A 12,819-nucleotide genomic window follows, 5' to 3' on the forward strand; every position below is an offset into this window, starting at 1 on the left:
TTCGTTCTTTCTAAGTATAAGAGGAAGCCATTGTCAGGTTTTAAGTTAGGAAAGTGATGTGACCTCATCTCCATTTTTAGAAGACCGCTTTAGCTGCTATTTGAAAAATGCATTACAGGGAGTCAAGAAGGGAATCATAGAGACCACTTAGGAAGCTACTGTGGTAGGGAATAGAAGATGGTGGCTTGGACTCAAGTTGTACCAGAAAAAACAGAGAAGTAGATGGAATAGGGAGATATTTTGGAGGTAGAACTGACAAGACTTGTTGATGAATTAGATGTGGGGAGTTAGGGAAAGACAGCAATCAGGAATGACTCCTAGGCTTTGAGTGGATAGCTGTGTGATATAGTAACAGATGGAAGACTGAGAGCAAAACAAATTTTAGGAGAAATTCAGATCCATAGAATATTAACAAGTAGAAGGACAATATAGCAATACCTCCAACGACATTTACATCAAACTCAGGGAACTGACAAGAAACAAACTTTCACAAAATCATATGGAATACGATCACTGGTTAGATGGTTCTCCTATCAGCCTACCTCAAGACCCCAGACCATTTTCAGCTCTGGAAATCAAAGGAAAACTCAGGCCATTCTGGCCTTCTGTGGCTATTTTATTTCATAGAGCACTTCTAGAAATGCTGTGTGAGCACTCAAAAAATGTGTGGTAGGTACTCAAAAAAAAAAAAAAGGTACCGAATGACACCTGTTTGTTCCATTACAGTTAGAGCCCATGTAACCTATCTACAACAGGAGTAAGAGTAGAATTGAGAACTCTCAAAATTGCCATGTACCATGAATCTGAGTTACGTTATTTCCATATTTTAAAATTTCTGTTGTGCGTGTGTATGTATGCATGCATATGTACATATGTGCGTATTTCTCTCTAATACTACTGATGGGAAAAATAAGTATGCTCCAAATATTTTTCCTAGTATATAATCAGCGCTTTCCCACAATGTTTTTATTTTAAATGAATAGTCATTACATACCTGTAGCATATCACCAAGGTCTGCTGTGCTAATATCTGGATCTTCTGTGGTGTTGAAGGGCACCGGAGTTATTCGTACAAGGGTGAGCACTCTTGGTTCTGGATATCTCCATAACATCATCCCTGGGCTATCTTCAGTTTCATTGTAAAACAAAACTTCATAGACACCAGGCATTTTCAAAGGTTCTGTTAAATGAAAATACCGTTAACTGTATGCTTTTGAAGGAGAACATGTTGCTTTATTACAACAAGAAAAAATTATGAGGATAAAAGAAAAGATCATGAGGCTGGACCAAAGCCCGAGTGGTTAAGTTCGTGTGCTCCACTTTGGCGGCTCAGGGTTTCTCTGGTTCAGATCCTGGGCGTGGACATGGCACCACTCATCAGGCCATGCTGAGGTGGCGTCCCACAGAGCACACCCAGAGGCACTCACAACTAGAATACACAACTATGTACCGGGAGCTTTGGGGACAAAAAGAAGAAAAAAAGGAAAAGAATATAAAGAAGCTGGTTGATCATTTTATATGGTTTGAGACAAGAACAAACTAAGAATTCTCCCTTATGAGACTGAATGGTAATGTATTATTTTTTTTAATTGAGGTAACACTGGTTTATAACATTATATAGATTTCAGGTGTACACCATTATAATTTGACTTACATATACATCAAATTCACCACCAAAAGTCTAGTTTCCATCCATCACTGTACAAATGACCTTCTTAACTCATTTTGTCATCCTCCTATCCCCATTCCCCTTGGGTAACCAGTCTGTTCTCTGTATCTATGTGTTTGTTTGTTGTTATCGTCTACATATGAGTTGACGCATATGGTATTTATCTTTCTCTGTCTGACTTATTTAACTTAGCATAATACCCTCAAGGTCCGTCTATGTTGTTGCAAATGGTAAAGTTTCATCTTTTCATGGCTGAGTAGTATTCCATTATATACATAAACCATATCTTCTTTATCCATTCATCCATCAATGGGCACTTAGGTTGTTTCCATGTGTTGGCCATTGGAAATAATGCCACATTGAACATAGGAGTGCATATCTCTTTTCAAATTAGTGTTTTCATATTCTTTGGATAAATACCCAGCAGTGGAATAGCTGGGTCATAAGGTAGTTCTATTCTTAATTTTCTGAAGAATCTCCATACTGTTTTCCATAGTGGGTGCACCAATTTACATTCTCACCAGCAGTGTCTGAGGGTTCCCTTTTTCCCACATCCGACCCAACACTTGTTATTTCTTGTATTTGTAGTTAACAGCCATTCTGCCAGGAATAAGGTGATAATCTCACTGTGGTTTTGCCTTGAATTTCCCTAATAAATAGTGTGTTGAACATCTTTTCATGTGCCTGTTGGCGATCTGGATATCTTCTTTGGAAGAATGTCTATTCAGATCCTCTGCTCATTTTTTTGGTTGTTAAGTTATATGAGTTCTTATATATTTTAGATATTAACCCCTTATTGTATGTATGATTTGCAAATATCTGCTCATAATTGGTAGCTTGTCTTTTTGTTTTGTTGATGGTTTCCTTTGCTGTGCAGAAGCTTTTTAGTTTGATGTAGTCTGATTTGTTTATTTTTGCTTTTGTTTCCTTTGCCTGAGGAGTCATACTCAAAAAGATATTGCTAAGACTGATATGAAAGGGCATACTGCCTGTGTTTTCTTCTAAGAGTTTTATGGTTTCAGGTCTTACATTCAAGTCTTTAATCCATTTTGAGTTAATTTTTGTGTATGGTGTAACATAGTAGTCTAATTTCATTCTTTTGCATGTGGCTGTCCAGTTTTCCCAACACCATTTATTGAAGAGACTTTGCTTTCTCCACCGTATGTTCTTGCCTCCTTTTTTCAAAATTAGCTGTCTATATATATATGTGGGTTTGTTTCTGGGTGTTTGATTCTTTTTGGTTGATCTGTGTTTTTTCTGCCAATATCATGCTGCTTTGATTACTACGACTTTGTAGTGTATTTTGAAATCAGGGAGTGTGATAGCCCCAGCTTCGTTTTGTTTTCTCAGAACTGCTTTGGCTATTCAGGGTCTTTTGTCCATACAAATCTTAGAACTCTGTGTTCTATTTCTGTGAAAAATGTCATTGGGATTTTGATAGGGATTGCATTGAAACTGTACATTGCTTTAGGTAATATGGACATTTTTAACTATGTTAATTCTTCCAATCCATGAGCATGGAATGTCTTCCCTTTTCTTTGAGTCTTCCTTGATTTCTTTCAATAATACCTTATAGTTTTCAGTGTACAGATCTTTCACTTCCTTGGTTAAATTTATTCCTAGGTTTTTTATTCTTTTTGTTGCAACTGTAAATGGGATTGTTTTCTCAATTTCTCTTTCTGCTAGTTTGTGGTTACTGCCCAGAAACGCAACTGATTTTTGTGTGTTGATTTTGAACCCTGCAACTTTACTGTATTCGTTTATTATTCCCAATAGTTCTTTGGTGGATTCTCTAGGGTTTTCTACATATAAAATCACGTCATCTGCAAATGGTGACAGCTTTACCTTTTCTTTTACACTCTGGATGCCTTTTATTTCTTTTTCTTGTCTAACTGCTCTGGCTAGGACTTCCAATACTATGTTGAATCAGAGTGGTTAGAGTGGGCATCCTTGTTTTGTTCCTGTTCTTAGAGGGTTAGCTTTCAGTTTTGCACCATTGAGTACGACGTTGGCTGTGGGTCTGTCATAAGTGGCCTTTATTATGTTGAGGTACTTTCCTTCTATACCCATTTTATTCAGAGTTTTTGATCATAAATGACTGTTGAATCTTGCCAAATGCTTTCTCTGCATCTATTGAGATGATCATACAATTTTGGTATTTCATTTTGTTAATGTGGCATATGATATTGATTGGTTTGCAGATGTTGAAGCATCTCTGCATCACTGGGATAAATTCCACTTGATCATGGTGCATGACCCTTTTAATGTATTGTTGTATTCAGTTTGCTAATATTTTGTTAAAGATTTTTGCTGTATTTTATCAGTGATATTGGCCTGTAATTTTCTTTTTGTGTGTTGTCCTTGTCTGGTTTGCGTATAGTTAATGTTGGCTTTATGAGTTAGAAGGCATCCTCTCCTCTTCAATTTTTTGGAAGAGTTTGAGAGGATAGGTATTAGATCTTCTTTGAATGTTTGGCAGAATTCATCAGAGAAGTCATCTGGTCCTGTACTTTTGTTTTTTGGGAGGTGTTTGATTACCATTTCAATCTCCTTAACAGTGATTGGTCTATTCAGATTCTCTATTTCTTCTTGATCTAGTTTTGGAAGGTTGTATGATTATAAGAATTTATCCATTTTATTCTAGGTTATCTAATTTGTTGGTGTACAGCTTTTCATAGTAGTCTCTGATAATCTTTTGTATTTCTATGGTATCTGTTGTAATTTCTCCTCTTTTGTTTCTGATTTTATTTATTTGAGCCTCCACTCTTTTTTTCTTAGTGAATCTAGATAAAGGTTGTCAATTTTGTTCATCTTTTCAAAGAACAAGCTCTTAGTTTCTATTGTCTCTTTAGTCTCTATTTCATTTATTTCTACTCTGATTTTTATTATTTCCTTCTTTCTATTGACTTTGGGCTTTGTTTATTCTTTTTTGTGCAACGTTAGATTGTTTATTTGAGATTTTTCTTATTTCTTAAGGTAGGCCTGTATTGCTATATACTTCCCTTATAGTACCACTTTAGCTGCATCCCATAGATTTTGGTATGTCATATTTTCATTTATCTCCAGGTATTTTTTTGATTTCTCCTTTGATTTCTTCGTTAACCCCAATAGTTGTTCAGTAGCATGTTGTTTAGTCTCCACATATTTGTGACTTATCCAGCTGTCTTCTTATAGTTGAATTCTAGTTTCGTACCTCTGTGGTTGAAAAAGCTGCTTAATATGATTTCAATCTTCTTAAATTTATTGAGACTTGTTTCATGACCTCATGTGATCCATCCTGAAGAATGTTCCATGTGTACTTGAAAAGAATATGTATTCTTCAGTTTTTGAATGGAATTTTCTGTATATATCTCTATTAAGTCCATTTTCTCTAATGTGTCATATAAGGCCATTGTTTCCCAACGGATTTTCTGTCTAGATGATCTCTTCATTGATGTAAGTTGCGTATACTTATTGTATTACTGTCAATTTCTCCTTTTATGTCTGTTGATATTTGCTTTATATATTTGGGTGCTCCTATGTTAGCTGCATACATATTTATGAATGCTATATTCCTTTTTTGGATTATCCCTTTATCATTATGTAATGTCCTTCTTTGTCTTTTGTTACAATCTTTGTTTTCAAGTCTATTTTGCCTGATTTGAGTATCGCTACCCAGCTTTCTTTTTGTTTCCATTTGCATGGAATATATTTTTCCATCCTTTCACTTTCAGTCTCTGTGTGTCTTTAGATTTGAAGTGAGTCTCTCATAGGCAGCATATAGATGGGTCTTGTTTTTGTAATCCATTCAGCAACCTCATGTCTTTTGTTTGAAGCATCTAGTCCATTTACATTTTAAATAATTATTTATGGGTATATATTTATTGCCATTTTGTCAGTTGTTTTCTGTTTTTTTTTTGTAGTTCTTCTCTATTCCTTTCTTCTTTTCTCGGTCTCTTCCCTTGTGGTTTGGTGGTTTTCTTTAGTGTTATATTTGGGTTCCTTTCTCTTTATTTTTTGTGTATCTATTGTGGGTTTTTGGTTTAGGGTTACCATGAGGTTCACATATATCAACCTATATATATATATAGCAGTCTATTTTAAGGTGATAGTTGCTTAAGTTCAAAGGCATTCTAAAACCACTACACTTTTACTCCTCCCTCCCACATTTTATGTTTTTGATTCATATTTTACATCTTTTTATTTTGTATATCCTTTAACCACTTATTGTAGTTATAGTTAATTTTACTAGCTTTGTCTTTCAACGTTCATATTAGCTTTTTAGTGGCGATCTTTTGCCTTTACTTAATATTTGCTTTCACCAGTGATATTTTTTCTTTCACATATTTTCTTATTCCTAGTTATGGCCTTTTCTTTCCCACTTAAAGAAGACCCTTTAACATTTCTTTTAAGGCTGGTTTAGTGATGAATTCCTTTAGTTTTTACTTGTCTGGGAAACTCAATCTCTCCTTAAATTCTGAATGATAACCTTGACGAGTAGAGTACTCTTGGTTGTAAATTTTTTCCTTTCAGCACTTTAAATATATCATGCCACTATCTTACAGCCTGCAAAGTTTCCACTGAAAAATCAGCTGGTAGGCCTATGGGTTCCTTTGTATATGACTTGTTTTTCTCTTGCTCCCTTTAAGATTCTGTCTTTATTTTTAACTTTTGCCATTTTAATTATATCTTGGTGTGAATCTCTTCAAGTTCATCTTGTTTGGGACACTCTGTGCTTCCTGGACCTGGATGTTTGTTTCCTTCCTCAAGTTAGGGAAGTTTTCAGGCATTATTCCTTCAAATAAGTTTCCCGCCCCTTTCTCTCTCGCTTCTCCTTTGGGGACTCATACAGTGCTAATGTTAGTGCGCTTGATGCTGTCTCAGAGTTCCCTTAAACCGTCCTCATTTTCTAAAATTCTTTTTTCTTTTTGCTGTTCTGACTGGGTGATTTCCACTATTTTGTCTATTCTTCCTTATCATCTAACATCTGTTATTAATTCCTTTTAGCATAGTTTTCATTTCAGTTATTGTATTTTTCAGCTCTGATTGGTTCTTTCTTATATTTTCTAATTCTTTGTTGAAGTTCTCACTGTGTTCCTCCATTCTTCTCCCGAGTTTGCTGAGCATTTTTATGATCATTACTTTGAACTCTTTGTCAGGTAAATTACTTATCTCCATTTCACTATGGCTTTTGTTTTCTGGAGCTTTATCTTGTTCTTTTGTTTGGAACATATTCTTCGATCTTTTCATTTTGTTGGACTTTCTGTGTTTGTTTCTATGAATTAGGCAAAACAGCTAACTCTCCCACTCTTGAAGGAGTGGCCTTGTGTGGGAGGATCCCCTGTGTAGACTGCATGTTATGGGTGGCTTTGGCAGAACAGCTGTAGCTGGAGTGGGGCCCCAATCAAGGAGTCTCAGGCTGCTTGATGCCTGGGGATGTCCCAGCAGTGCAGCTGGAGTGGGGCACTGGCAGGAGATTCCCAGGCCCCTGGGTGGCTGGGGGTGCCCCAGCGCAGGGGCTGGAGCTGGACTGGGCAATGGGTGGGGTCTGTGCCTGGGGGTGTGCTGGGGCAGCCTTAGCAGGCTGGCAGTATCTGGACCATGCTCCCACCCTTGCTCTCAAGGTGGAGGCGGGATGCAAAGAATGGCGCCCACCAGCACTTCACTCCAGAGAGAGTGCTAGTAGTTACCTGCTCATTCAGCTAATATTCTAGGGTTAGTAAATGGATTTCCTGCCTGTAGAGTCTAGGTGCCCTTTAAATCACAGGTTTTTCACTGTGCCCCAGAGCAGGCAAGCTTGTGCACAGCCCCTCAGTGTTATTCCTCCCTACAGCAGGTCATCAGCATTGGGGGTGGGTGCCTTCAATACCATGTCTCTGTGTCTCCTACCCATTTCTATGTGGTCTCTCTATGTGCAGAATCATTTTAACCATCCCTCAGCTCTTCTTCAGGAGGAAGTGCTCTATCCCTAGGTGTAGATCCAGTGTGTTCTGAGAGGAGGTGAGTTTGGGGTCTTCCTACACCAGCACCTTGGAGCCTCTGACAATGAACTATTTTTGTACTGCAGGTATTAATGTACTTTTCAAGTGATCTTAATGTGTTATCATTTAATGACTGTGCAGTTAAAACAAACACACATGCACACACACACTCATACTGAAGCTGTTGCTACTCACCAGCATCTTGTATATACTGAAATAGACCTGTCCGTAGGTCATCTGAGCTTTGCTCACTTTTAAACGTCAGATTCTTTTCCATAGGAGATGGCATTTGTGGCACTGCTTCACAAGTTTGTACTTCAAAGTTTTGCTCTTCATTAAGGTATCCACTGAGTAATTCATGTAGAAGAACTAAACAATTCAAATGTTCTTGACCCCAGAAAACCTTTAAAATCATATGAAAAATTTTAGTGGCTTTTAAATACAAATATTTCATGAGGATAATTAGGTACAATCATATTTGAATTACTGCAAGGCTGTGATTACATTCAGTTTAATTACTGACAATAACTAAATTATAATTTCTAAGAAGTAATCGACCTGTGGGATAAAATTCTATTACTTGAGTAAATATATAAAAATAAAAAAATCAATTACATCATGGATTGTGTGAATAACAGTCAATTTTAAAAGCTGAACAGTGATGAAATTATGTTGATGTGAAGTAATGTTTATGAATTAACTTAGGTAAGAGGGAAAAGAATACCTATTATGGTCTGAGAGAAGGCAATGAAGATCCTCCAGACCAAAATATTTATAAAATAATAATAATCACCTTGTGGAATAGCTTCCTACATTTTGTCATGGGATTAAATAAACATGTCTTGATTACATGGTTCCTTTCTTTGCACTTTTACTCTTCAGAGAGAAAGAGAGGGAAGATGCTCAATGAACATGAATTTAGAAGGCTCTCAACTTCTGTGTTTAGTGAGAATGTGCCAGCACACAGTTTTCCACAGCCCTTGAGAATCAATTGTACAGTAGCTACAACAGAGTTTCACTAAAAGGCCTTGGTGTTTCCTCTAATAGAGAAAAAGTTCTGCATGGGAAGAATGTTAGTCTCTAACAGAAGTATGACCGGTGGGTATTAATGATTAATGTCAGAAGACTCAAAATTTCAGTAATGCTAAATTTCTCTGAATATATTGGATAAAGGCAATACAATCTTTACGTCTAAGAGAAACAGAAAGAAAAAAAAGAATATATGGAGGCAGAAAAAAATAACTCTATACTTTGTGGGTAACTTTTAAACCCTAAGCTTAGATCCTGCTCTCTGGAATTAAGGCATCTCAGAAATGAAGGTAAGAGATATGGTACTAAATCTACTTTTATTCTCATTAATCTTATTTTTATTGGATCCTGAAAAAATAGAGATGGGTGAAAAGTCAAGCTGGGGAATGGAACACTGCTCCAGCCTTTAAATTGTCAAGAGACAGTCAGTGACTGAATAATATAGAGATGATATACTTTGTTTTTTCTCTTACTGTTGTTTTTAATGTAGCATTACTTTGCTGCATTGGAAAAATGATAATATGACTAATATTCTTGATAAAACAACACGATACCACATGCTTATTGTTAAATGTATGAAGATTTCTGATAGATGCCAAAAATCTCCAAAGCAATACAAAGCAATAAATTATTAGGATACCCCCACATCTAGCTCTGTGTCAGTAAGAAAATTGGTAAAAAAGTTGACGCAACACAACTTTTAGATGAAAAGAAGAAACTCATATATAACATGTATCCATTATTAAAAAATTAGTTGTTTCCATTTTCTACAACTGTGAATTTCTCAAGTTTTTTGGGTTCATGTCAAATTTGGGGGACATTAAATCATATAAAGAATACAGTCACATCTATCCAAATAGAAAATTATCAAGAAATAAGTTGGATACTCTCACACATTCCATACTTGGGTGTAAATCAAATGCATAAAAGGTTGCAATGTGATCATATGTCAAGTGTGTCTTCAAACATCACAATATCTAAGGAATCTGCCATTAGGAAATTGTTCTTATACATTACTGATGACACTGTGCTTGAGACAGACTGACTGCTTTGTAACTAGAAAAGTCTATACATTAGAAAAGGTTTAATGACCCAGCAATTCCACTCCTAGTCATATATCCAAGAGGAATGAAAACACAGGTCCACATAAAAAACTCGTACACAAATATTCATGGCAGTATTATTCATAATAGCCCAAAGTGGAAAGAACAAAAATGTCCATCAATTGATGAATGGATAAATAAAATGTGGTATATCCATACAATGGAATATTTAGCCATAAAAAAGAATGAAGTACTGGCACCTGCTAAAACATGGACGAACCTTGAAAACACTATGCTAAGTGAAAGAAGCCAGTCACAAAAGAGGACTTATTGTATGATTCCATTTACATGAAATATCCAGAACAGTCAACTACGTAGAGACAGAAAATAGACCGGAGAGGAGACTAAAGGATAATGGGGAGCAAATGCTAATGGGTACAGGGTTCTGTAGGGGGGTGTGTGTGTGAAAAATGTTCTAAAATGGATTGTAGTGACGATCACATAATTCTGTAAAAACTGAAAAATCATTGAATCATATACTTTAAGTGAATTTTATGGTATATGAATTGCATTTCAATAAAGCTGTTAAAAACAGTTTAATAAGACAGCAATCTGACAATATCCTTTCTTACCACATCATAATTTAAAATTTAGTGAAACAGTTCAAAAAATGAACAAAGGCGAGTTAAAAACTTATGGGAAAAATGCAGCCAATCCCCACAGACCTGTAGCAGACCTCCTCTTAAATCGATGGATATTTTTGGTATGGACTGTTCTGGGCCTGGATTGCCACTGTGTTTACACCATTTAGCTTCCAGATTGGCAGTAGCACAACATGGTCCTAGGAGAATTCGACTTCTTTCTTTGAGACTTGTTTTAAGGAGAAAATCATTTATGCTGAGTAGAAATGATGACCCAAGAATTATGCCTGAGGAAAAAAAAGAAATGGAGAGAGGTACATAACTCTTCCTTGTCAAAAAACTATATTTAGACAAGAACTATCTATACTTTTTAAGAGCATTAGTTTACCCTTTGTCAGAGTCTTTTTCAGTTGGCTTTTCCCCACAGTTTTATGCCATTTCTATAGAATTCTAGATATGAAGCAGGTATACCTCATTCACATTCCTAACAAAGCAATATTTGCCAAAACATTATGACTTTCCATGTGTGAGCATTTTAAGTTTTATGAGTAGAGACATTTTCATTAAATTGTGCAAGTTTTTCAAACAACTACATTAAGAATAAGAACAGCTGCTTCATTTGTCTATTGTTAACATGACGGGAAAGGGCAATTTTCTGTGATTTCTTACAGTAAGAGAGTATAGTATATTACTTTGCTATACGCTCAAGTTTTTGACTGGCTCATGTTAAAATTCAAAACAATCAAAATATATAACATGTGTTTTCTAAAAATTTTAGTTTAATCCAAACTTCACACATCATAACCACTTGAAGTTTACAAAGTCTTAAAAACAGATAGTGGCAGCTTAGATTTATGAGAAAAACTATATGCTATAGTTCAAAGTAAATATACTCATGAAAGGAATACACTTTAAAATGTAGGTTTTCTTTTGAACTTAAACTAGAAGTGCAGATCAAAACCTTTTCATAAAACCAATGGCACACTTTAAGATATTTGGATGCAAAGTTAGAGTGGTGGCTTAACTTTCCCCTAAGGACCTCATATTCCGAATTGTCATTGTGAATATTGAATTTCACCAGACCACGTTTGCAATGCCCATGGCTTATTTTTCTAATGATATTTGACCCTTAAAAGAGATGAAAGATTAAGAAACACCTTAGGCCCACAGTATACATGTTTCAAAGTATAGTACCCACATTGACTTTTCAACTTGGTGAAGACTTGAAAACTTCATATATGTTGTATATTCCTACTGCAGAAATAAGATGCATTACTTCTAATCTTCCACAGTGACATCACACCCCCAAAAGGGTTTGGGCTGACTTTTGTTAAAAATTTTGATGGTGAAAATCAGTTTCTTAAATTTTTTCATCAAATATATTGTAGCACTAAGACTTCCATTTCATTCACACAATTTTCTTGATTCAAGGCTACACTTCACTTAGACTAAAAAAAAAAAAAATAAACAGAAAATAGAAGAATAGAAACAGACCCCAAACACCCCAGAATCAAAAATCATCTTTATTAATGGAGTTTAGAACTTAAGTCATAACTTCCTGACTTAACTGCATTACATTTTCTGAAATATTTACTTCTCAACACTAAACATCTGCTAAATGAAACATGCCAATTCATTATTCAGAAATTTGCCATAATAGGATTATAAGAGTATAGGATTAACCCAGTACAATCATCCAGCAAATTAGCATTAAGGGAATGTCAGGATTGCATCACCCTTTAATCTCAAATACATGAATCTTCATACTACCCTATAACAAAATACTCAATTATCTGGTGGTAACTTTAATATGAACATCCTATTGGTCACTCATACACAGCGTTTAATACCAAAGGCCTCCTAGGTTGCTTATCTTATTTAATGTTTACCATTATCTTGTCAGGCACCCAGATTGAAAAATCTTGAGGCTCTCTTTAGGGGCTCTTACTCTCTTGGATATATTTACAAGATTTATCAATTTCTCTATCATTCTATCCAACTCCATTATTTTATTTTATTTTTTGGATTTTTTTTTTTCCTTTTTCTCCCCAAAGCCCCCCGGTACATAGTTGTGTCTTCTTCGTTGTGGGTCCTTTCTAGTTGTGGCATGTGGGACGCTGCCTCAGCGTGGTTTGATGAGCAGTGCCATGTCCGCGCCCAGGATTCGAACCAACGAAACACTGGGCCGCCTGCAGCGGAGCGCACGAACTTAACCACTCGGCCACGGGGCCAGCCCCCAACTCCATTATTTTAAAACATCAAAGAAGAGAGACCTTAGTAATCTAAGTGATTGAAAGGAAAGACCACATCATCTTCAAGCTCCAACAGACTGTGAGCATCCTGGAGGCAAGGACCATCTTCTTCCGTATAGTACTGAGCACAATAGTAGCTATTCAGGACATATCTCACTGAACTGAATCGACAATTTAGAATCTGATCCTATTTTCAGCTGTCTCAATATATTTCTAGATAGCTAAA

General features: G+C 35.9%; 1 protein-coding gene across 6 annotated transcripts in view; it reads right to left on the reverse strand.

Moving 5' to 3' along the window:
• The window catches only part of VPS13B (vacuolar protein sorting 13 homolog B), a 784,298-nt gene that overhangs the window by 148,299 nt on the left and 623,180 nt on the right, over positions 1-12,819 (reverse strand). For all 6 annotated transcript variants that reach the window (XM_046642610.1, XM_046642612.1, XM_046642609.1 and 3 more), the window contains 3 exons: positions 10,426-10,628; positions 7,824-8,031; positions 995-1,179 (listed from right to left, as the gene is read on the reverse strand). In XM_046642610.1, coding sequence (XP_046498566.1) covers positions 995-1,179; positions 7,824-8,031; positions 10,426-10,628 — 596 coding nt within the window. The remainder of the gene's footprint in view (positions 1-994; positions 1,180-7,823; positions 8,032-10,425; positions 10,629-12,819) is intronic.

The sequence above is a fragment of the Equus quagga genome, chromosome 16, assembly GCF_021613505.1.
Source record: "Equus quagga isolate Etosha38 chromosome 16, UCLA_HA_Equagga_1.0, whole genome shotgun sequence".
Lineage (NCBI taxonomy): Eukaryota > Metazoa > Chordata > Mammalia > Perissodactyla > Equidae > Equus > Equus quagga.